The sequence below is a fragment of the Oncorhynchus keta genome, chromosome 15 (assembly GCF_023373465.1).
Source record: "Oncorhynchus keta strain PuntledgeMale-10-30-2019 chromosome 15, Oket_V2, whole genome shotgun sequence".
NCBI classification, from domain to species: Eukaryota; Metazoa; Chordata; class Actinopteri; order Salmoniformes; family Salmonidae; genus Oncorhynchus; species Oncorhynchus keta.
The window spans coordinates 23,313,811-23,339,527 of NC_068435.1; the positions used below are offsets into that span (position 1 = coordinate 23,313,811).

A 25,717-nucleotide genomic window follows, 5' to 3' on the forward strand; every position below is an offset into this window, starting at 1 on the left:
AAACTTGTTTTATGTTTACATAATAACAGAGTCCAAATGGAAGCTATTCATGAGGCCGACATGACATGATGGCCCTTACCTCACACAGACTTCACAGGCCTGCATCACTCTGGGATCTGTGAGAGGCCAGTAAGGGTGTGTGATTAGTTTATGAACCCCTTAGAATGCTACCATCAAGACTGTTTGCCTTTCCCCTATATCTCTGATGGTCTTTTATGGCCCTCCCTGAGTCAGACCCGTGGTCTGTTCCATTAACGAGAATGGTCCATCCAGTCCACACACACACACAGTCTGATGTGTGATTTACTACAGGCAACACACTGGGAGGAATATGGAGATGCTCACACTGCTTTCCACACTGAAGTGCCACAATTCATGGGGAAGCTTTGAATTTGTGAAGCACCTTAGAACAGTTTTAGCTTTTGTCCCTTCTACCGTTTAGAGACAGCATGTGTTTTGGGGACAGGACACACAGAGGCTAGGGGAGAGTTAATCCATTCTGTCCTCCTCCTCACTCAGCTTTATTGGTTACAGCTTTGAAGTCAGCCAGCCCAGTATAATTTATATTTTATATACAATTTAGCTTATATTTGTCCTGTTACACACACGTGTAATGGAAATATTTTCTTTGCATTTCTCAACTCCCCTGAGACACCCGGAGGGAGTGGGGTCAATGCACCTGGAGCAATTAGGCTTAAGTGGGCAAGGGCACAGTTGCAGATAGGTCTGTGACTAAGGTAAGCATATACTAAACCTTGCCCAGGTGTTAAGAACTTTGAATAATCAAGAATGATGCAGATGGAGATGAGGGGACTGCTGTTGAATGGGTAGGGAAGGGCCAGTGATGTCAAGATGCAGTCTGAGTGGCGTCCGTAGGACTGGGGAGCCTGTTGAGACATTAGAGCCAAAGCCCCTGTGACTGTGTGACGTGTCCATAGTTGAACTATGTCAAAGGCATCTGATCTGAATCAAAAACGGTCATTGAACACATGCATTGCATTGTCTGTTCTCTGCAGCAATGTTTTTATTTTATTGGACAACAGGTACTGTCTCTAGTTAAGTTATTGGTCATCTCAGCTTTTAGCGTATTTCAGCTTTCAGCGCAATGGTCATTTCCTACACCCTGAGGTTCTATGCAAAATAGGGGGGAGATGACAGTACCCTACGTGGTGATGTGTCCGTTACAAATATACAATATCTTGGTATTCCACGGGCCTGTAGCTGATAGGATAGCCTTGTTCAAGCTTCAGGTAAATTTACCTGTCACACTGTTCGTGGACCAGTATCCTGTCAGATTTGAATATATGGTCAAGTTTGGTTTGCATGAAGTTTGAATTTGCATGATATTTGACAGCTTCTTAGGCTTAAGGGGGGACTGATACTAAACGCAAGCCCAGGTTGTGTCCCAATAATCTGTCTTTTGACTAAGTCCAGCACTATAAAGAAAAGTTTGTCTTATGACCTTATTTTTTACCCAGTTTCATTTGCATGTTTGTGTCCTGCCAAACTGGAATTAAAGCTCAAACGAGTCTTCTTTAAAACAAGCTCACATGTGTTTTCAAACAAGTCTTGTATTCAAAGCTCACACATGCTTTCAGAATGAAATGCCTTGTAAATCCTTGAATGGAATGAATGGCCTAGCACGTGTATTAAAATCGTGTTATTGTAGCTTTCCCCAACTGCCCGATCATATAGACAGAAACATGATGAGCTGGAAAAGCAAACAAACCTGTGTTATGCTGTTTCCAGCACTCGAATGGCTTTATCACCATCGCACTTATCATCATCGCACGTGACTATAGGGGCAGATGCTACATCCCAAATTACACCCTATTCCCTATATAGTGCACTACTTTTGACCAAAGCACTATGGGCCCTGTTTTTAAAAGTAACGCACTATAGAGGAAATAGGCTGCCATTTGGGACGCAGTCAGAGACCTGTCCAGTATAAGATTGTTTGTTGTCGTCACATTACTACCCTGGAAAGTGTTATGTGGAATATTATCTCTTAAATGGATTTCCATTTTATCTTTTGAAAGAGCTTGCTCAGTTTGTTTTTGTAGGACACAGCACACTTATGAAAAAGTAGTGTTTGTATTCCCATTCCCAACATATGAAAAATAGGAAGTTAACGTTACAACTGACATTTGGTTACTATTTAGGCCTGCTTTCAAATGCCTGCCATCTTCTCTTTTTCTAACAACTGACCTTTTGACATGACATTTTCAACATTAAGGTCTGGTGTTTGTTATATTAATCATTTTGAGGAATAAGGATTTATTGTTGAGAAATCATAACTATCCTCGTGTGTTAGTGGCCCCTCCATGACGCTGAAGTCGAGGGAATAATCAGGAAACATCCCAAGTGTCCCGTTAGCTTTTTTTTTTTTTTTTTTTTTTGAGTGGAATGTTTGCATAGCTGTCCTTGCAGGAACTCTGCTGCTGCATGGAGGACAGTTTCCCAAGCCATGAGCATGTGTGACTTCCTGTTCCTGTGCAGTGCTGTGGGTCTGAGCCCTGGTCTGATGCTCTTTATGTAAGAGGCCTTGTAATGGTGTTCTAATTCTGGTCCCCGTTTGCCACACTTATCAGCTGTGATGTCAACGTAGGTTGGGAGTCTAATTCGGGCTGTGCACTGCCTGGGTATGAGGGCATACCTAACTCCTCCAGTTTTGGGACTGAATTTATTTAAGGCTATAGCTTCAGAGCGTCTCAGAGAAACTTTCCCCTCTTTTTGTCTCGCTCTCTTCAGCTTGCCAGGCTGACTTGTCTTGTGTAACATGTTAACAGTACAACTGAATCTTTCTTTATGTAGCGAAAGGAGCCACATTGTTCTGGTGACGTTAAGTGCATAGTAGAACAGAGACTTGGGAACGTCAGTGATCTCATTCCCCTCATGTTAAATACTCCTATTATAAACTTTTTGTTTTAACCTTGGCAGCACATCATGTTGGACTCATGTTGCTGTGGCAAGATGAAGTACATGTACAGTAAGGGCTGGGAACACTCATGATGTTCTGCCAGATGGTCCAATGGGAATTGTACTGATCTGGTACTTGGTTGTGATTCTAACAAAGTGGATTTTCCACAAGGCGGATTTTTGATTACTAGGTCAAATCTATCTTTATCAACGCTGGATTGATTTGACTAAAAGCATAGCTCTTATTATGTGCTCCATGTTTCATATTGACTATTCATATGACTGTATGCCAACTCCCAAAATGTCCATGCTTACAGAAAGGCACACATACTGTAGACGCCAGGCTAGGCAGTCATCTCTTTGTTAGTTTGTCAAACCCAGACGTCATGAAAAACATTACAGAAGTGTAAGAGTGATGTACACCATGCTCCTCTACCCCCCTGAAAGGAGAGAGATCGTGGTGTGTGACACTCATACCAGCCCTTCACTTGGCTGGCAGCTGGGTGACCTGGTGCATTCCCCTATACAGCCAGCAAGCCAGTCAGGCAGTCCCAGGAGTGTTAGGAGTGGGCAGTCAGTCAGGTGATGGCTAGCATTGGAGCTAAGACAGCTGCACAAGGCTCCACTTACTCCCGGTCCGTCCCTCTGTCCCCCCCTGCCTGCCTGGGCCTTGAGCTGTCCTTCGTCTGCGTGTCTGCTAATATTTATCAGGGCTGAGACCACGACACAGAATCACACGCATGTACAGCCAGGGAGAGGGACTATGATCCTCGGCCGTGAGGTCCAATGGGAATTGTACTTATCTGGTCCTTGGTTTTGATTCTAATGAGGTGGATTTCCCACAAGGTACGGTAGGGACTCTTGACACCAGCAGATAGTCAGTTTGGACTACGAGATAAACTATAGCTGTCTCTTTATCAACACTGAGCTGATTTGATTTTGAAAAGGATCTCTCCAGCACAGACAGATGGACTGTGTGTCTGTTTACTTCCTTACTGGGAAAGGAGGTGGGGTGTGAGTCACTATGAGCTCACACTGTGATCGTCTGCTATTCTCAGGGACTGATATTTTGTTTTGATTTTGACTAGTTTCATCAGGAACAGTTGAGACTTTCAAATGGTACAGTATAAGCAGAATAGCACATTGAATTTTAGTGAAATAGTTTTCGTAGTAGTATGGTCAAATGTTGTAGTGCTTGTTGTTTATCTTTTAGGTACACCAGTGGGGACATGTTATGGTTCCATCATAATTTAAGTACTTAAAGGGGCAGTGCTGTCAAAAGTGATTTCCTGTTTTTTTTAATGATATTTCCACACTAAGGTCAAAATTATACTCTGAAATTGTGAAAATTATGATAATGCCCTTTTAGTGTAAGGAATTTTGTCTGGAATTTCAGCCTGTTCAGGTGGGATGGAGTTTCTGGTCCAGAGCATAACATTACAATCTGATCTGATTATTCTGACCAATGACAAGTCATCTTTTATTTGCATATTTGACCTCCTACTTTGAAGTGGTAAGGGGGTAGGCTCTCTAGATTGTTGACGAACCGATCTCCCAATCAGGGCTGTGTATGTAAATATATTTAAATGAGTATCAACTCGCCAACATGATCAGACTGAACATTTCAATGGCAAAAGGAGGCTCAGGGAAATAAATGCTGAAAATATTATTTGGAGTTATTTTCAACCAAAAAATACACACAGTGATTTATTAGATACATGGTGATGATTTAAAAAATACTGCATGGGGGCTTTAATGACAAAAGCTCTATGTCCAAAATAATTGAGGTGTCATTGACTCCTTGGGTGGTGGGAAAGTGAGTGGTGACATTTGAGTTGTTCTCTTTGCTCCATGTGGTTTGTGGGATTTTCCCAGTGGACAATCCTGAAACCCAATCCTGTTGCTGCTAATTAGACAGCTTTCTCTCTGCAAGCAATTTCCCACGGGCCAGCGGTGTTCTGTTTCTTTAGCTGAAACTGAGCTTGGGTAAGGGTTTTTGGCCAACAGTACTGGAATCTTTCACAGATCCCTTTTAAATCCCATTAGCTACTTAAAGTAACGATTCACCCATTTTGAATGTTGTATTGTTTTTGTGCATCTCTGGGTGATGTTCTATCACTTCCCTAGGTAAACGTCTATCATACATGTCAGATTTCAATACTGACCGATGACATAACACGGGAGGTTGTCTCCTCTCAAGTGAGCCATTTGATAATATTTTTGCAATATTCCTACGTCGAAATGTGTAATTTAATGGATGGTCTAACGCATTTCTCCTATTTGTCTGCCTCTTCAGTCCAGGGTGCATTACATCCAGTGGAGGCTGCTGAGGGGAGGACGGCTCATAATAATGGCTGGAACGGAGCCAATGGAAGGGCATCAAACTATAGCTGTGTTCAAATAGTCATACTAACTGTACTATTTGTGATGTAAAATTGAGTATATAGAATGTACTGTATACTGAACTCACTAAATGTACAGTAGCCCTTATCCAGCTATCCAGTTAGCTAAACACTTTTTACTTGAATCACATTGTGAAACCTCAACAAACACAAAAGTACATGTTTTCACTTACACTAGAATAGAGCACAGAATGTGTTCCACAATAACTGAACTAAATGTATGAAAATAGGAGTAAGAGTACTCAATCTAGAGCCAAATATATAAAGTTACTAGAATGCAACTGTATGCTTGATATTGCTTAGCTAGGTGTTCCTAGGGAGAACTTGCACATCTTACACATTGCTTCTCTTCTGAACTGCTTCTTGTCACATGACACAAACAGGTAAATTCTACACTGCTGCACTTAAATTCCCACTCAGGGTGCTAAACATCTAACAGGTCCAGAACACTCCCCTCCTGGGGTTATTTAACAATCCCACATAAACCTAACTCTGACCACTGGTGTCTTCCGAAGAAAGAAGGAGAACCACTTCGGAAATGGGCAGAGAGAAGACTTTCATAGTTCCCTCCTTGATGACTCTCCCGTTGACTTTCCTCACCATCCCTTCCCGGCTGGGAAGGGTCTTTACAACGATGGCCATTCATTTATTTTAGCCTGACTGTCCATTAAGACAACATCCCCTTCTATAAGATCTGGCCTCTTGTTCTGCCACTTGCGTTGGCTCTGCAGCATGCAGACATACTCGCTCCACCACCTGTTCCAAAAGGTGTCCACTAGACTTTGTACTTGCTTCCACTCTTGCTTGTAGAGTTCAACTTCCCCGAACTTGCCTGGTGGAGGAGGGGGGACGCCAGTCTTCAGGGTCAAGAGCATAGCTAGAGTGAGGATGAGGGGTGATTCCGGGTCTGAAGATACTAGGATGAGGCCTGCCATTCATCACTGTTGTGACCTCGACCATCGGTGTTGTCAGGACTTCATGTGTAAGGCGGGAAGATCCACATTGGAGGAGCATGCAGTCGAGGAAACGACGTGCATTGCCAATCATCCGCTTCTATGCACCACCCACATGGGATGAGTGAGGTGGGTTGAACACCCAGGTACATTTCTGTTCTTGGAGATACAGTTGTAGTCAAAGTTTACATACACCTTAGCCAAATACATTTAAACTCCAGTTTTTCACAATTCCTTACATTTAATCCTAGAAATAAAAACTGTATTAGGTCAGTTAGGATCACCACTTTATATTAAGAATGTGAAATGTCAGAATAATAGAGATTTATTGATTTATTGAGCTTTTATTTATTTCATCACATTCCCAGTGGGTCAGAAGTTTACATGCATGGTAGCATTGCATTTAAATTGTATAACTTGGGTCGAATGTTTTGGGTAGCCTTCCACAAGCTTCCCACAATAAGTTGGGTGAATTTTGGCCCATTCCTCCTGTAACAGAGTCAGCTTTGTAGGTCTCCTTGCTCACACACACCTTTTCCATTCTGCCCACAAATTTTCTATGGGATTCAGGTCAGGGCTTTGTGATGGCCACTCCAATACCTTGACTTTGTTGTCCTTAAGCCATTTTGCCACAACTTTGGAAGTATGCTTGGGGTCATTGTCCATTTGAAAGACCCATTTGTGACCAAGCTTTAACTTCCTGACTGATGTCTTGAGCTGTTGCTTCAATATGTCCACGATTTTCCTACCTCATGATGCCATCTATTTTGTGAAGTGCACCAGTCCCTCCTGCAGCAAAGCACCCCCACAACATGATGCTGCCACCCCCATGCTTCAAGGTTGGGATGATGTTCTTCGGCTTGCGAGCTTCCCCCTTTTTCCTCCAAACATAACGATGGTCATTATGGCCAAACAGTCCTATTTTTGTTTCATCAGACCAGGTGACATTTCTCCAAAAAGTACGATCTTTGTCCCCATGTGCAATTGCAAACCATAGTCTGGCTTTTTTTTATGGTAGTTTTGGAGCAGGCCAAGAGAAGACTTTCATAGTTCCCTCCTTGACGACTTTCATGTTGACTTTCCTCACCACACACTGAGTGGCCTTTCCAGTTGTGTCAATATAGGACTAGTTTTTTTGTGGATATAGATACTTTTGTATCTTACTTCCTCCAGCATCTTCACAAGGTCCTTTGCTGTTGTTCTGGGATTGATTTGCACTTTTCTCATCAAAGTACGTTCATCTCTAGGAGACAGAACCCATCTCCTTCCTGAGCGGTATGACGGCTGCGTTGTCCCATGGTGTTTATGCTTGCGTACTATTGCTTGTACAGATGAACATGGTACCTTCAGGCATTTGGAAATTGCTCCCACGGATGAACCAGACTTGTGGAGGTCAACATTTTTTTTCTGAGGTCTTGGCTGATATCTTTTGATTTTCCCATGATGTCAAGCAAAAGGGCACTGAGTTTGAAGGTAGGCCTTGAAATTCATCCACAGGTACACTTCCAATTGACTCATGTTTTCATTTAGCCTATCAGAAGCTTCTAAAGCCATGACATAAATTTCTGGAATTTTCCAAGCTGTTTAAAGGCACAGTCAACGTGTGAGACCACCTCCCATGGGCCGAAAACGTCCGTGCCTACTTAGGTGAAAGGTGGCGCTACCTGTAGCTGTTCAGCTGGCAGTTATGCCATCTGCTGGTGTTCTGTCTTCCCGCTGAGCTTCTTGCATGTGACACACTTGAAGAGTGCACCGCTGATATCTCTTAGCTCCAACCAACCAGAATCCATTTGCTCGTATGGCACCCTCTGTGAAATGTCTCCCATGATGCTTCACGGCCTCATGGCGGTGACGCACAAGCAAGGTTGCCAGGTGGTGAGGAACTAGAATGATGTAGTTGACATCGTTTGTTCCCAATTTAGATTGCTCGATTCGGCCTCCAACTCTGAGCAGTCTGTCACGGTCATGATGGGACTTCGTAGACTGCTGTCAGGTAGGAAAACTGCGTTCTGCTGCTATGCACCTAAATTCCTCTGCATAACACTCATCTTGGACACTCTATCACAAGGACTTTGCCTCTTTCCAGCTCTTCTTCAGTGCGATTCTTCAGACCGATATGCCATCCATGGCAGATGCTCTCTTGTGCAGGCTGAGAGAAGATCTGAGCTATGTGGATTAAGCGTGCTACTGTCCTTATGAGACTGTTCCACTTGGAGAAATTCTCAAAGCATTTGGAGCTCAGCACTGAAAACACACACAGTTCTCTTTGAGGAACTGTTTGCGGTCTTCCAGGGACTTCTCTCTGAAACCTCTACACTTCTTTAACAATGAGACTTGTTGTGGATCGGGCAGTGCTTATTCAAATCCACTGGTTTCTTCTGATCCCCCGTGTTTTCTGTTGAAGATACTTGTCTTGTGGACAGATACTGTCTTCCCGTGTCTGTCTTGCTTGTCTCTTCTGACGGGTGCCGCATGGGAGGAAAAAAGGTTGATGCTGGGGTCTGTCCTGACTTTGGCTTCTCTACGGATGAAGTTGGTGAATACCCAGAATGGAGGGAAGGTGACGTTGTTTTCTAGCTTGAATTTTGACCCTTATAATGTCCACTTTTCCTGCAGGCCATATGGGAGCTTCTCTACGATAGGGCTTACCCCTCTGGATGTGTCCAGGTACAATAGGCAAGGTAAGTAGCCATCTTGCTTTGAAGCTTTGAGCTCCAATGGTAGATCTCTACGGTCAGAGTCTCTGGGGATCTTTATTTGCCACCTTGGGGATGTTCTCCAACTTGGCAAAGAGAGCCCTTTCAATGGCTTAATATGAACCATAGCTTTCCTCAAGTCTCTTCCAGAGCATCATCAGCGCAGCTGGCGGATGTCTGGCATGGACTGCCTTTATCCTACGCGCCTGCTCAGAAGACTGCGCCAAGCCATTTGATGAGCAGGTCAAGCTCTTCTCCTGCTGAAAGGCCTAGCTCTGATGTGGTATTACGAAATGAGGCTCTCCAAGCCTAATAGTTCTCAGATTCACCATCGAATGTAGTTAACCCTGTAGTGACCAACTGGCTGCGGGCAAGGTACTTGGCAAGGTCTTGGTGGTGGGGGTTACGCCATATTCACCTTGAGTAGATGATCTGCAGGGGTTCGCATGGGAACAAGTAGGAAACTGCTGGTGGCTTTCTTCTTTTATCCCCCCCATTCCTCTGGTTGTTGGCCTTACTCGGGCTGGCGAGGGTTGTATGACCTGGTGTAGGTTGCATGTTACCTGATGTAACTGTGTCAGAGTCACATGGTTCTTTGTCCCTCACTCTGTTGAACTGCTGACTTGAACTAAGGCTAGCGTGTATCACATAGTCCAAGGTGCGCTGAAGGCATTTCTGATGTGGGACTGGTGGTGACAACCGGCCAGACAAGCCAAGATTTACTTCCTGTCGAGCAAATGTAAATCAATTTATAACATTTTTGACATGCGTTTTTCTGGATTTTTTGTTGTTATTCTGTCTCTCACTGTTCAAATAAACCAACCATTAAAATTAGACTAATTTCTTTGTCAGCTCGAAGAGCTGCCATATCTGTCGGCACAATCTTTTCGTACAAAACACAATCGACTAAAACACACATTCTTCATTCAAATTCTTCTGTCCACCTTCTAAACTGTCCCAGGGACACTAAGGCCTCTGAGTACTGTTTTGGGGCGATTATTCCGAACATATGGAGCAGAAAAGGTAAATCACTCTTTAGGTAACTCTGAAGACACTAAAGGCGTCTCCAGAGTTAACCAACTGTGTGAACTGGTTTGATAACTTGTAATCATGGACCCTTAATAATAAACCCTTTTATAATAAACAAATGCCTATACAGGGTTACATATGGGTTTCTAGGGCACAACATGTGCTTCAAAAGTAGCTAGAATTAATGTAGGCTGTATCTCAATCACTAGAAAAAAAGTGTTTTCTGGTGCTCCCAACTTTTTAAAATGGGGAGCACCAGTGTTAACTCTTTTTTTTTTTTTTTTACATGTTTTTTAAATTTTTAGATCTCTGGTCATAGTAGTACAGTGGTAGTATATGTAGTAACATAAATAGTAGTAGTAGTATATTGGCTTAGCAGCAGAATCATAGAAACATCATTGATTGCTTATTTTATTAGTGGACTTTAAAGATGAGGTCTTGATAAGACAGGCCAGTCACAACAAGTCTTATGAGTTTTATGATGGATAACTGAATTGGGACACAGGGTTGAAATAAATCATCTGAATGTGATGTTGAGTTAGAAGAAATTGTGGGTAGCAAGGAATAACAGTGCATTTCTGTTCATTCACCAAACTTTATGGTTTTTGGAAGAAACTGTACCACTGTGTTTGAAAGGATGTTGTGTGTGTGTCTGATTCCATTGTTGTCAAAAGTAATCAATCACAATGACGTACTGAGATTTATTGAATGATGAAGCCAGTCCACTTGCATTGAGATTATGCTGATAGCAGAGTCGTGAGCAGCAGTTGTGTGTTGACTTGTGAATGTAGCATCTAAGGTCAAGCATTTTTAACAGGAGCGAGTGGCGTGAGGAATGGAGGCATATGTCCTTCCCAGCCTGACAGACGCCACAGTGTTTGGAGTGCAGCGAGGCAAGCCGGCACAGCCCACATAGCGCCATGTAAAGGGAGATGCCAGTTGCTTGTCTGGATAGCTTGTCTGAAGCACATTTGGGCACAGCAGGTTTGGATGTCTTGCAGCCCTTGTGTGAGGGCCTAATATACCCCGGCTTTGGCTGCCATAAACAACTGATTTGTGTTAACAATGGCGTTGTTGGTACTACAAATACTGCCTTTAAACCAAGGCTTCATATACTGCTTTGTCTGTTTTAGTTCATATTAGATTAGCTTTTTTTAAACTATAGCCTAGGCGATATGTAATGTTATAGTATTGTCTGCCCATAAACTAAGACCTTGTGCAATTGCCAGTATGTGGTTTGAAATGAGGATGAGTCACTCTCACTCAATAAATAGTAGAGAACCAGCGCAATGTCCAATCCATTTCAGTAAATACTTTGTCATTAGCTGCTCCATAAACACAATAGGAAAACAACTCTGTAAACAGACAGGGGTCACAGCCAGTTTTTGGGTTGTTCCACCAATTCGATGCCTTTTGAGAAGTGTAACTTGGACATATAGAACTTTTAATTTCAACTAATTTTAACATTCTGTCATAGAGTTCAACTTCATTAAAAAACGCATTTTCCCATCTCGATGTTAAATTGCTATAGTAATTGCTGCCAAATAAAGTAAAAGAGATGACCTTAACAGGGTTGACGTTTTCATCTTAAATTAGCCATAAGACCCCTTGTAACAGAGGGAATGGAAGCTTGTTGTGTGCAACAAGGAGGGGGCATAAGCCTCCCCCCTCTCACGCTGCTCCTACTCTCTGTTATTATCTATGCATAGTCACTAACTCTACCTACATGTACACTAACATTAAAAAGTTTGGGGTCACTTAGAAATGTCCTTGTTTTGAAAGAAAAACAACATCAAATTGATCAGAAATACAGCGTAGACATTAATGTTGTAAATGACTATTGTAGCTGGAAACGGCAGATTTTCTTATTCCGTTAAAAATATATATCTACATAGGCGTACAGAGCCCCATCACACCTGCGTTCCAATGGCACGTTGCGTTAGCTAACAAAGACCTTCCTTCTGAAACTCGTCAGTCTACTCTTGTTCTGAGAAATGAAAGCTATTCCAATGTGAGAAATTGGCAAGAAACTGAAGATCTGTGTACTACTCCCATCACAGAATAGCGCAAACTGGCTCTAATCAGAATAGAAAGAGGAGGCCTCTCGGGTGGCGCAGTGGTTAAGGGCGCTGTACTGCAGCGCTAGCTGCGCCACCAGAGACTCTGGGTTCGCGCCCAGGCTCTGTCGTAACCGGCCGCGACTGGGAGGTCCGTGGGGCGACGCACAATTGGCCTAGCGTCGTCCGGGTTAGGGAGGGTTTGGCCGGTAGGGAAATCCTTGTCTCATCACGCACCAGCGACTCCTGTGGCGGGCCGGGCGCAGTGCGCACTAACCAAGGTTGCCAGAAGCACAGTGTTTCCTCCGACACATTGGTGCGGCTGGCTTCCGGGTTGGAGGGCGCGGTGTTAAGAAGCAGTGCGGGCGGCTAGGTTGGGTTGTGTATCGGAGGACGCATGACTTTCAACCTTTGTCTCTCCCGAGCCCCTACGGAGTTGTAGCGATGAGCGATGAGACAAGACAATAAACAAACTAAACAATTGGATACCACGAAATTGGGAAGAAAAAGGGGTAAAAAATAAAAAGAATAGAGTGGGAGGCCCCGGTGCACAACTGAGCAGGAGGACAAGTACATTGTGGGTTATCGCTTCTCGGCCTTTTGGCTCAGATCAAGTGTAGTATCTGTTCTTATCAGTCCCCCCCCCCCCATCGGGGGACTACATATTAAATGGATTTTTCGAACAGGGAGTCGGAAATGGGGCTTGCTCCGTACCTCCGGGAACGGTGCAACACTTTTCTCCCGTTGTCAAGGAAAAAGAATCATTCACAAAGCTATGTAAACAGCTAGCTAGCTAGAAACAGACGCCTCAAGTCCTCAACTGGCAGCTTCATTAAATAGTAACCTCAAAACACTCATTGTCAACAGTGAAAAGGTGACTCCAGGATGCTGGCCTTCCTTAAATTGAAAAAGAAAATGTCTAGCCAGTCTATCTATGGGTAACAGGGTTGACGTGTTATGCCCGACCTGCTCAGTTCTGAGCAGAAATGGTATTCTTAATCCAAACACTAATCATACAGAGCACACGGTAAATTTAAAATGATACCAAAACTAGATTTTTAAAGCAACTACAGACTCATTGTTGTAGTGTCTGAAAGCAGGACAAAATGTCACATCTCCCAACTTGAATTAGTTATTTCTCAATAATTATTTTGGATACAGATTTCAAAGTTATGCCAAAACCCCCTTCCCCCAAATGATCTTTATATGGATTTAATTTCAGGAAGATTCAAAACATCATAATTATCCCTGGGCCAATCTTGTGTGGAATTGCCCAGCTCCTATATTGTAGTTCAGCCTTCCTCGGCTTTCCTGCATGGTCACCCCCTGGAGCATATTACTCTGTAATCACCCCTGTTCGCTGTCAGTACTCTCTGATCTTTTTTGACTTGGCTTACAGTTGTATACTGGTATGGTATTGCCCAGCAGTTAATTTGATATCAGGTCTTGTAATCTAACTTCAATGCAAGGTCACATGCTAGACTTTATAAATACAGCCACTGGCCAAAGAAGTCCGTATGGCATTTATGTTTTATGCCTTTGCATTCAACAACACTTTTGGGGCTAGGGATGGGCTGATGGAGGAATATCATTTATACAAATAGGTTGCGCAGATTGACGTCATAGATAGATTTGAGTGTCCCCAGATGTGGCACTGAGCCAGCATTTGCTGCAGAGGGAGAGGAGAGGAACTGACTTGTTTTCCACTAGATAGCACATCCACAAAGTCAGATTCCACAGCCAAAAAGCCAAAATTGGACAGAAAAAATAAAAGCTTTTTGGTCTTTAGGGTTAGGCATTCCGGTTAAAGGGGAAGGGGGATACCTAGTCAGTTGTCCAACTTAATGTATTCAACCGAAATGTGTCTTCCGCATTTAACCCAACCCCTCTGAGTCAGAGGTGCAGGGGGCTGCCTTAATTGACATGCAGGTTCGCAGTGTGGTTAAGGTTAGGTTTAAAATCTGATTATGACTTTGGCTGTGCCAGCTTGTGACCACTCTGCAGAGCTGCTTCCAGAGCAAGATTCATGACGAAAAATGCTAACCTGCTTATTTTACCACCACCCCTCTGTTTAAAATGTACGTCATTCAAGTTTTTATGTTCATTAATTTGGAGAGCTTTTGAAATACAGCTCACAACCTAGGGGAATTGTCAATGTTTGTCATCCTTTTCCTAGAGGTGAACAAAACACCCCAACAATTGTTTTATTGTAGAGTTTTGTCTAAATGATCCTTTTCTTGCAGAGACGAGGGGCGATCTCCTATGACAGTGAGGATCAAACGGCTCTCTACATTCGGATGCTCGGTACGTATGGTATGATATTCACTGGATCTTATTTCTTATCACTCCATGAATATTTTAACATATCGTATGACCTTCACCTACCTTTTCACCATCCATAAGGATATTGATTATTTAAGTAATGGTTTGTTATTCAGTAGATACAGTGCCTTGCAAAAGTATTCATCCCCCTTGGTGTTTTTCCTATTTTGTTGCATTACAACCTGTCATTTTCATTTATTTTTATTTGGATATCAATGTAATGGACATACACAAAATAATGCAAATTGGTGAAGTGAAAAAGATGACTTGTTTCAAAAAAATGGAAAACAGAAACGTGGTGCGTGCATATATATTAAACCCTTTGCTTTGATGCCCCTAAATAAGGATCAGTGTTGGGTTATAAAAAAATATCCAAAACTTTGAACATCCCATGGAGCACGATTTAAATCCATTATTAAAAAATGGAAAGAATATGGCACCACAACAAACCAGCCAAGAGAGGGCTCCCTGCCAAAACTCACGGACCAGGCAAGGAGGGCATTAACCAGAGAGACAACACAGAGACCAAAGATACCCCTCAAGGCGCTGCAAAGCTCCACAGTGGAGATTGGAGTATCTGTCCATAGGACCACTTTAAGCCGTACACTCCATAGAGCTGGGCTTTACGGAAGAGTGGCCAGAAAAAAAGCCATTGCTTAAAGAAAAATATAAGCAAACATGGGAGAATCCCCAGAGCATGTGGGATACTCCCCAAACATGTGGAAGAAGGTACTCTGGCTAGAAGAGACTAAAATTGAGCTTTTTGGCCATCAAGGAAAACACTATGTCTGGAGCAAACCCAACATCTCTCATCGCCTTAGAACACCATCCCCACAGCATCATGCTGTGGGGATGTTTTTCATCGGCAGGGACTGGAAAACTAGTCAGAATTGAAGGAATTATAGATGGCGCTAAATACAGGGATATTCTTGAGGGAAACCTGTTTCAGTCTTCCAGAGATTTGCGACTGGGACAGAGGTTCACCTTCCAGCAGGACAATGACCCTAAGCGTACTGCTAAAGCAACACTCGAGTGGTTTAAGGGGAAACATTTAAATGTCCTGGAATGGCCTAGTCAAAGCCCAGAACTCAATCCAATTGAGAATCTGTGGTATGACTTAAAGATTGCTGTACACCAGCAGAACCCATCCAACTTGAAGGAGCTGGAGCAGTTTTGCCTTGAAGAATGGGCAAAATATCCCAGTGGCTAGATGTGCCAAGCTTATAGAGACATGCTACAAGAGACTTGCAGCTGTAATTGCAGCAACAGGTGGCTCTACAATGTATCGACTTTGGGGGGTGAAAAGTTATGCACGCTCAAGTTTTCTGTTTTTTTTTGTCTTGTTTCAAACTGGTAGGCATGTTGTGTAAATCTATTGATTCAAACCAACCCCCAAAATACATTTTAATTCCAGGCTGTAAGGCAACAAAATAGGAAAAATGCCAAGGTGGGTGAATACTTTCGCAAGCCCCTGTAAGCAATCTCTCTGCTGCTGCAATGTACACACAAGGTTGGAAATGAAAGACATCTGTGGGTATTCTTACTCTTTCTCAGTCAGTATGGCTAGGTATGTGTTTCTGTTTTAAGATCCTTTATTCATTGTCAATTATGAATACAGGATCTTAAACACGTACTCTTTCTTAGTCCGTATGGATAACAGTACTTAAATATATTTTATATCACAGGTGACGAATGTAAGATATAAGATCGCATATTGTATTACCTATTAACTACATAACTCTTATCTAGTAAAACTGCAGAGCCTGTTTTGATCTAGTCTGAATAGAGAGGCCTGCCTCTTCTCCAGCTCTACACTGACACCAGTGTGAATACTAATAGTCACTTTGGCACTGTGTCACAGCCAGGCTTCCTGTTTAGCTTTGTCTGTGTCGTCTCAGCCTTTGCTTCCCAAATGGCACCCTATACCCTGTAAAGTGCACAACCTTTGATCAGATGCCTTTGGGGCCCTGGTCAGAAGTAGTGCACTGCATAGGGAATACGGTGCCATTTGGGACACAGCCTCAGTCTTAACAGGCCCAATGATTTACTAAATAAAACCTCTCTCATTATTGCAAGTACCTTGAGGACTATATTTTCCCATTCCTTCTAGGAGATGTGAGAGTCAGAAGCCAGATGGGGTTTGAACCAGAGCGAAGAGGGTCACATCCCTACTTGTATGTCGATTTCCGAACTTTGCATTGTAAGTAAGAACCAAAAACTCCCATTTCAATGTGCCACCACCCCTTGAAATATCTTCTATCAATGAAGAAGCTGAACCTTTTTGCAATCCATGATTTGTTGCTCTTATGATCGAAGTAACCCGTTGTCTGATACATAGATGTATGAACTAAATGGCAGATACTGTATGAAGTAAACACTAAACATCACTAATGTAAATGTAGGTGGTGCATCTAATGGATATGAAACTTGAGTGTTATTCTTGCTACTTTTAAACTGTCATCTGCTTGAATTAATGAAATGAAAGCACTTATGATATTAGTCACTTGTTAAATTGAATTGTCTAAAAAGGTCTATAAAAAGACCATTGTTCAAAGTGTCTCTAAAAAATTGATAAATGGAAGCCATCCAGCTGGCTGTCCTATTGATGTGACCTTATGTATTGTGTTTGCTGACAGTGCAACATTTTCCAGCAACCGATATTGCATTTTAGAAGTGTTGGGGACCATCGCCTGTTAGACATTAATTTGTTCTGGCTCTGTCTGTAGGTGCCTTGATCTTTCAAATAATTTTCTAGAATGCTAGTTTGATGCAAAAGGCTTTTTGAGGCTTGCTAGTCTGCCATGGTTGGTGAGTGTGCGTTGACAATGCAGGACTGAGATTGGTGGGCTGCCAGCTGGCTGGAGAATGGACTGCTGTGTCAGCAGCATGTCTGCACACTCACACCCCTTTGCACTAGTCACATTGGTGGGGGTGGCCACGGTATGGCAGGCTCAAATCCTCTGTTTGTCCTCTGTCCGTGCAGATGGGATTTTAGGGCTACTCACTGTTTGAATTGACTTGGTAGTCTTCCTTCGTCTTTTCATCAAGTTTTCTCAGTAAACAGGTTATTCACACTCTGTGAAATGCATCTGTTGTACGGTATATTGATGTTAGTACAACAAACTAACTAACAGTATTAGCCTGATTTGTTATTGACTTATTGTATTGGTGTGTATTTTACGTTGTCCTGAATGATATGCAGTGCTATGTTTTTAATACAGAGAGTGTACATTCCTTTGTTTTACAAGCAGATGAAGATTATGAATTCTGTGATAGAATATATGGACATCTCCTGAAATCTTCTTGAAAGATAATGCAACAAAGCATGATGTTACTCTTACTTGAAATGGATTCAGTTGTTAGCTACATAAACTTGGCATAGCTTTAAAAGAGAGTCAGTGCATTTCAACCATAGGTAATGTAAATGGTTCTGTACTTATGTTTCCATAGCCCGACCTGAGGCTGCGCGGCCTGTGTCTGCCAGGAATGTCCGAAGGCTGCTGAGCTTTCAGAGGTACCTCCACTCGTCACGGTTCTTTCATGGCATCCCAGCCAACAACCCTCTAGGCTACATCCTTGACGATGACTTCACAGGTCAAGCCAAGGTCAGTGCCACTGCCAATCTATCTAGCAACAGTACATCATTTCTGTAGATGTTAGTGTTGTAGTATCACTGAGCAGGCCTAACTGTATAATATTTCATATGTTTCAGTTAATGCTGCAGAAGGTTGGAAACTGGAACTTTGATATTTTCCTGTTTGACAGACTTACGAACGGTACGGTGTTTTCCTAGGTGATTGTTGCCCTCTGCTGTTTATGAATTGCAGATGCAATACATGCTGGCTTTATGGCTCACCTTGACACATATTGCTCTCCATTTCTATTTGGAGAATGTTCAGTCATGAAACATTAGTTTGTATAAATTTGCATGTGATGTGATTTTGTTGTGGATGGCGTTTTGCTAGTCAGACTAATTATGTGTTTGGAGTTCAACTTTAGATTAAAGAGTAAGACTATGTGTCCCTTGTCTGTTATTACAAACTCTAGTGTTATTACGCATTTGTTAATTCATTGTTTCTGTTCTGCTTTCTGACAGGGAACAGTCTCGTCAACCTGACCTTTCACTTATTCAACACTTATGGGTTAATTGAGCTCTTCCAGTTGGACATGGTTAAACTTAGAAGATTTTTAGGTATGGAAATAAATACATGTTAATGATTAAATGCACCATATTGCATTGGGACATGGATTTATTTAAACCCAATATTGTCTACTTGAATGAAGTGGTGATGCATAGTTGAAACCATCTGCAAATTAACTGAATAACCAATGTGTTTGTGTTGTTATTAGTCATGATCCAAGAGGACTACCGCTGCCAGAACCCCTACCACAATGCAGTCCACGCTGCAGATGTGACTCAGGCCATGTATTGTTACCTGCAGGAGCCCAAGGTGTGAAAAAATGACATGGTTTACCACTAACAAATTGCTCATCTACACCTGAATTATATACTCTGTAAGAACAAGGTCATAAAGTATATCGATACTCGAAACTCTGTATGTGTTTTTGTGTTTGTTTGTTTTGTTTGTTTTTGTAGAAGGATGTGTAGATTCTGGTAAGACATTTGAGCTTGTATCCTTCAGTAAAATAATATGACTCTACAAGTACACCTGGAGAGGTTTGTTCCAACTGTGACTCTTCGTGAGGAGTCTGATGAGGAGGGTTCTGTGTGTTTGCAGCTTGCTGAGACGCTGACCTCCTGTGATCTCCTGCTGGGTCTGCTGGCTGCTGCCACCCATGATCTGGACCATCCAGGTGTCAACCAGCCTTTCCTCATCAAAACTGACCATTACCTAGCAGCACTGTACAAGGTAAGGCCCTATACTAGAAATAACACAGTGGCTCAATGCTGATGCTTGTGGTGATTAAACAATTTCCCAAACTGGGATCAATAAAGTACTACTCTCTCTCTCTCTCTCTACTCGTCATTATTTGAGTCTCTGATGGATAAAATGCTGATGTAGTTTTCCATCAAATGTTGAATGACTTTGAAATACATGTTAATAGCTGGCATCAGACATCAACTAGCCCATGTACAATATATTGACCTCTGTAATGAGTAATGCAAGTATTTTTTTGGTTGTGTTTGTCCTTTTGTAGAATAGCTCAGTTTTGGAGAATCACCACTGGAAGTCTGCGGTGGGCCTGCTCCGCGAATCAGACCTGCTGTCCCACCTCACCACTGAAGACCGGTCAGTTCACAGACAGGGCACCTGCTATATTAAATTCAAACTTTATTTGTCCCCTTAGGGGGAGAGAGAGACACATTTTTGTTTTGTTACTGGATAGAGAATGAGAGGCCATCCTCTGAATTTAGTTTCCTCAATTTTGATGTTTTGATGTGTGCCGTGGAAAAAGTTTGATTGGATTAGGATCGCTATGTAATGTGCTTGATTTGGATATATGAGATGCCTGTGATTACTGCCAGTGATCAGATCTAGTCTATTTAACTACATCTACATACACTAAGACATTTAGTTTATGTACACTACTGGTCAAAAGTTTTAGAACACCTACTCATTCAAGGGTTTTTCTTTATTTTGACTATTTCCTACTTTGTAGAATAATAGTGAAGACAAACTATTAAATAACACATATGGAATCATGTAGTAACCAAAAAAGTATTAAACAAATCAAAAAGTATTTATTTGAGATTCTTCAAATAGCCACCCTTTGCTTTGATGACAGCTTTGCACACTCTTGGCATTCTCTCAACCAGCTTAACCTGGAATGCTTTTCCAACAGTCTTGAAGGAGTTCTCCCACATGCCGAGCACTACTTGTTGTCTGCTTTTCCTTCACTCTGCGGTCCAACTCGTCTCAATTTGGTTAGGTCGGGGCATTTTAAAGGCCAGGTCATCTGATGCAGCACTCCATCTTTTAAAAAATGTATTATTTCAAATTTATTTAACCAGGAAGGCCAGTTGGGGAACAAGTTCTCATTTACAACTGCGACCTGGCCAAGATAGAGCAAAGCAGTGCGACACAAACAAAACAGAGTTACACATGGGATAAACAAACGTACAGTCAATAACACATCACTCCCTTGTCAAATAGCCCTTACACAGCCTGGAGGTGTGTTAGGTCATTGACCTGTTGAAAAACAAATCATAGTCCCACTAAGCCCAAACCAGATGGGGTGGCGTATCACTGCAGAATGCTGTGTTAGTCATGCTGTGCCTTGAATTCTAAATCAATCGCAGACAGTGTCACCAGCAAAGCACCATCACACCTCCTCCTCCATGCTTCGGAACCACACATGCGGAGATCATCCGTTCACCCACACCACGTCTCACAAAGACACAGAGGTTGGAACCAAAAATCTCCCATTTGTACTCCAGACCAAAGGAAACATTTCCACCGGTCCATTGCTTGTGTTTCTTGGCCCAAGCATGTCTCTTCTTCTTATTGGTGTCCTTTTAGTAGTGGTTTCTTTGCAGCAATTTGACAATGAAGGCCTCATTCACACAGTCTCCTTTGAACAGTTGATGTTGATGTGTCTGTTACTTAAACTCTGAAGCCTTTTATTTGGGCTGCAATTTATGAGTCTGGTAACTAATTAACTTATCCTCTGCAGCAGAGGTAACACTAGGTCTTCCATTCCTGTGGCGGTCCTCATGAGAGCCAGTTTCATCAAAGCGCTTGATGGTTTTAGAGACTGCAGAAACATTGAAGAAACATTAACTGTTCTTGAAATGTTCCGTATTGACCGACCTTAAAGTAATGATGGACTGTCGTTTCTCTTTGCTTATTTGAGCTGTTCTTACCATAATATGGACTTGGTCTTTTACCAAATAGGGCTATTTTCTGTATACCCCCCCTACCTTGTCACAACAAAACTGATTGGCTCAAACGCATTAAGAAGGAAAGACATTCCACAAATGAACTTTTAACAAGGCACACCTGTTAATTGAAATGCATTCCAGGTGACTACCTCATGAAGCTGGTTGAGAAGAATACCAAGAGTGTACAAAGCTGTCATAAAGGGTGGCTATTTGAAGTATTTATTTTGATTTGTTTAACACTTTTTTTTGGTCACTACATGATTCCATATGTGTTATTTCATAGTTTTGACGTCTTCACTATTATTCTACCATGTAGGAAATAGTAAAAAAAAAATTAAACTTGAATCAGTAGGTGTTCTGAAACTTTTGACCGGTAGTGTAATACTAACTATGGGGTCCACAGATTTAGCTCATTTAAATGTATCTTCAGACTTGTGTAATCACCCATTGCAACATTGCAGTAAAAAAGTCATTTTTTTTGTTTGTTTATGAAAATAACTGTTTCATTACTCTATATACTAATAAATATCGATTGGATGTTGTCATTTAGATTGAACATGGAGGAGCGGCTTGGATCCCTGATTCTGGCTACGGACATCAGCAGGCAGAATGACTATCTTTCAGAGTTCAGGACACACTTGGACAAGGGAGACCTCTGCCTCACTAACGGAGGACATCGACTCTTTATCCTTCAGGTGAGCAAGGTGTTTCCCACCTAACAAAAGCAGCATAAATGACTGTACTATCCATCACCCTTTTGAACTGTTGTCATGTGATTTGTGGCATTAAGAGATCATGTGAATCTCTGCGGGACTGAAGTGTTGCAAAATGTGCAGCTTGAAACAGTAAAAGTGAATCGTCAATGTGGTTGAGGCTGATGGAGAGGAAAAAGAGAGACAGAGACAAACTGAGTTATATGTTGTCCTTTTCCTGAGTCTCCGCTCTGTTTTCCTCATTGACCTTGTAAAGATGGCTCTGAAGTGTGCGGACATTTGCAACCCCTGCCGACCGTGGAAACTCAGCAAACAGTGGAGCGAGAAAGTGACAGAGGAGTTCTTCCACCAAGGTACTATATCATGAAACCCTGTACTGGGCTAATCCTCTCTAATCTTAATCCAGGTGTTTATTAAGAGTGCAACCAAGCGTGACAGTATGGTTTATATACTAAGTATTAACCAATCCTTCTTTTCATCAGGTGACATTGAGCGGAAACATAATCTTGAAGTAACCCCACTTTGTGACAGGCAATCCAACTCGGTTGCCAATATACAGATTGGTAAGGTTACCCCTCTTAATCCAAGTTTGCATATGATTAAGTATATGATTAATTAATATTTTACTATGAATTAGTGACCTGTCCAGGGGTGTACTTGAACATCAAGCTGCCTCATGCTACCGTCATAGTAGATCCTCCTGGACTCTGGCCGATTCTGGCTCGGATAAGACTACTGACAATGATTTCAAATGTGCTCCTACTTCATATTTATACATTTGTTTGTGGTTGTTTCTGCTTCTGACCTTAGCAGCATTGTGTGATTTATTGTCAGAACTTGCTCTGAATGAGAGATGTCTTCTCCTGTAGGTTTCATGGCGTACGTGGTAGAGCCTCTGTTTGTGGAATGGTCACGCTTCTCCGACACACGGTTGTCCCAGACCATGATGAGCCACCTGAGCCTGAACAAGCAAGGCTGGAATGAGGGGAGGGACAAGCAGGAGGCTAGCTCTAGTAGGGCCTCAGAGGAACAGACGACTCCTGCCGCCAAAGACTCAAACTCCAAAGTATTACCTCAGGGAAGCAAAGGGTCATGACATGCCACGCCCACGGTGAGGTGAGAAAGAGTGAAACGAATCTCCGCATCCGACAGAAACGACATTACCCAGCACTCCCTGCACCACAGCAACTCAGCCGCACGCTCCGCATCTAGGTTAACCACTGTTTTTGTTTTTTATGTAATTTAACTTAATTTATTGAATTTGGACCCTTTACTTTAACAGAGCAATACATATATACCTCATGTTGCTTCTGCTGTATGTATTTTTATTTAATTTTGTACTGTAGTTCTGCTCTGACATCACTAATTTGACACATCACCCTTTTAACAGAGACCTGAAGGGAATGTTTTCAACAAGACCCTTCTGATTAAAGTGCCATTTGCAAACATTTTGTTAATGTTTTTAAAGTGAGGAAACCTTGTATTCAAAAAGAGAGGTTCATGTTGAATGAATGAGACGAGCTACTATGTGTTGCTGCATTTCAGACTAATGGTAATACTTCCTCGTACAGGAAATGTGACGAGCCCACTTCACTGCTGCCTCTGAAGACTGTTTACAAGCGTCTTTTGTGCTGCATTTCACAAATTAAACATTGGTTCTGTAAAAAAAAAAGCTCATACTGTATGTGAATAACCACTCACATGAAGTACTTGTCCTGTTGACAACACACTGAACAAACATCTGATTGCAGAACAACACAAATGCCCTGAAAGGACTGTTTTGGTCCGTTCGTTGCTCCTTGCACTGTGAACTATAACAGGTTTTATGACCCAATAGTCAGTCAGCTCAGAGACTACTTGTGTGAAAAAAGTCCATTGGATGTGGTATGAAATCTATGTATTTCTTTACTGATATGGTGTACAGTGTTGGGGATTTAACCGTAGCCTAATAACAATGTTTTGTAATGGGGAAACAGGGCATGCGTGTGGCCTTAACCATAGAAATAGAATCTAGATTCTATTTTTATGGCATTAACATTCTTTCAACACTTGAATAACCACTCTTCCATACTAGTAACAGATGACCTGAGTTGAGGGTATAAACAGCATGACTACTTATTAAAGTTGATATTAGGTGGTCTGCCTCTGGTAGGGCTGTACCATGATCTACAATGTTATTTTAGAGAGTCGAAGCCCTTTCTAGAATGCAAACACAACTTTTAAGACTGGCAACAGATACCTTTAAACTATGCACAAAACTAAGTGACCAAACCAGTTCTTTTTTTAAAGTTTTTAAAATTTTTAATCTTTTTTTATAAGGTCGATCGTCTTCTCTCAATGCATTGTCCGACTGTTTGCCTCTGGTGTGAAAAGGAAATTACTTGGCATTAGTAGATTGGACAGTGATCCAGCCATAACATAAAACATTCCATATTTAATTTATTTTTGGTATTGTTTTTTGATTCTGTACACAAGACACGATTGTGTCTCTGGTTGGACTTTCAGTATATCCAATGAAAACCGGTGCTTTTCATATTATGGCAAACGTGTATTTTCTGGTTACTATTGCAAGACTGTTTGATAAAACTGTTTACCATTTTGATCTAAGTCATTTTTGGGTAGGAACTTGCGTGGCAAACTATTTTGTGAAAAGCTTTGCCAAATTGATATTTTGATACATGCCAGTTGCAGTTACTTTTTCATTAATAAAACAACTTGTCACACTTATGCGTTTGCTCTATTTTTCTCTGTCCAGTTTAAAGCCCCAGGCGTTCTTTACAGTTCTACAAAGAATGTTCTCTCTCTGGGGTTTTGCATAGAGGGATAAATAAGAGTGCAAAGGCATGATTGGGTTTTGATAGTGTTGATTTAGATTTTTTTTCTCCATTAAAGATGGTGATAAAGGTTTCCCTTTGATCTGTGGTTTTATTGTATCGACATATCACTTTGTAAAGGTCTGCCATTAATACAGCTCTAGTAGGCTAGAGGTCCATCCTCAAAAAGGACTTTAGTTTTTGTCTGACTTTTTCTTTCCCATATCTTTAACTTCTCGTTTAAAAATGTTTTTCTTTAAATTGTACCTTTTTATTTAACTAGGGAATTCAGTTAAGAACAAATTCTTACTTTCAATGATGGCCTAGGACCAATGAATATATATGAAATGGATGGTTGTAAACATTTTATTACAAGTGGTTCAATTGATAGATATACACACACAGCATTAGGATATATTAAGCATTTTGGGTATATAGACATGTAAGCACACATACAATAGGTGTAAATATCAACTATGAATATTTATGAACTTTGCTTTCATTCAATGCTGTATGGTCCTCCCTGACAACAAACGCATACAGTTACATGTGTTGATGTTGTGGCTATTGCTATCAGCTCAGACACTGAAAACTGTCAAACAAATTCAGTCAAAGGTTACTCTGTGGATTGTTACATGTTCAGCCCCTAGTCTTGCAAATATGTTAGGAGCCCCCATTAGATTTTTCTCTAAATTCAATATGTCTGCTACAATACTGTTAAATGGTTGTTTAATCACCTGTATATGTACATGTTTTAAATTAGATTTGTTTTGTTGTGTGTACCTGAACTCAATATTTTTGTGTACTTCAAATATGTTAGGAATCGAAAATGGCCACCATATACACTCAAAACATCTTTGTCTAGATATATAAAAAGGCAACAGACTGCTTGGCATGGCAAGTCCAAGCATTTCATGTCACAAGCTTCTTTGAGGATCAATGAGGCAACTGGGAGGCTCTAATGAAAGG

The 25,717-nt window shown here is 41.7% G+C and overlaps 1 protein-coding gene and 1 pseudogene across 10 annotated transcripts in view; both read left to right on the forward strand.

Annotated features, from left to right (window-relative positions):
• Positions 1 to 24,658, forward strand: part of LOC118394618 (high affinity cAMP-specific 3',5'-cyclic phosphodiesterase 7A-like) — a 27,558-nt gene extending 2,900 nt beyond the window's left edge. For 2 of the 10 annotated variants that reach the window (XM_035788009.2, XM_035788017.2), the window contains exons 2-13: positions 14,300 to 14,369; positions 16,489 to 16,578; positions 17,829 to 17,983; positions 18,091 to 18,154; positions 18,475 to 18,570; positions 18,729 to 18,829; positions 19,118 to 19,249; positions 19,539 to 19,630; positions 21,773 to 21,917; positions 22,192 to 22,288; positions 22,418 to 22,498; positions 22,805 to 24,658. In XM_035788009.2, the coding sequence (XP_035643902.1) occupies positions 14,300 to 14,369; positions 16,489 to 16,578; positions 17,829 to 17,983; positions 18,091 to 18,154; positions 18,475 to 18,570; positions 18,729 to 18,829; positions 19,118 to 19,249; positions 19,539 to 19,630; positions 21,773 to 21,917; positions 22,192 to 22,288; positions 22,418 to 22,498; positions 22,805 to 23,031 (1,350 nt within the window). In that variant the 3' untranslated portion in view covers positions 23,032 to 24,658. Of the gene's footprint in view, positions 1 to 3,657; positions 3,766 to 14,299; positions 14,370 to 16,488; positions 16,579 to 17,828; positions 17,984 to 18,090; positions 18,155 to 18,474; positions 18,571 to 18,728; positions 18,830 to 19,117; positions 19,250 to 19,538; positions 19,631 to 21,772; positions 21,918 to 22,191; positions 22,289 to 22,417; positions 22,499 to 22,804 lie in introns of those variants that run through there. The other 8 variants (XM_035788011.2, XM_035788018.2, XM_035788012.2 and 5 more) reach the window with 6 other exon arrangements.
• Positions 12,641 to 12,812, forward strand: LOC118395273 (uncharacterized; annotated as a pseudogene).
• Positions 24,659 to 25,717: the final 1,059 nt, after the last annotated feature.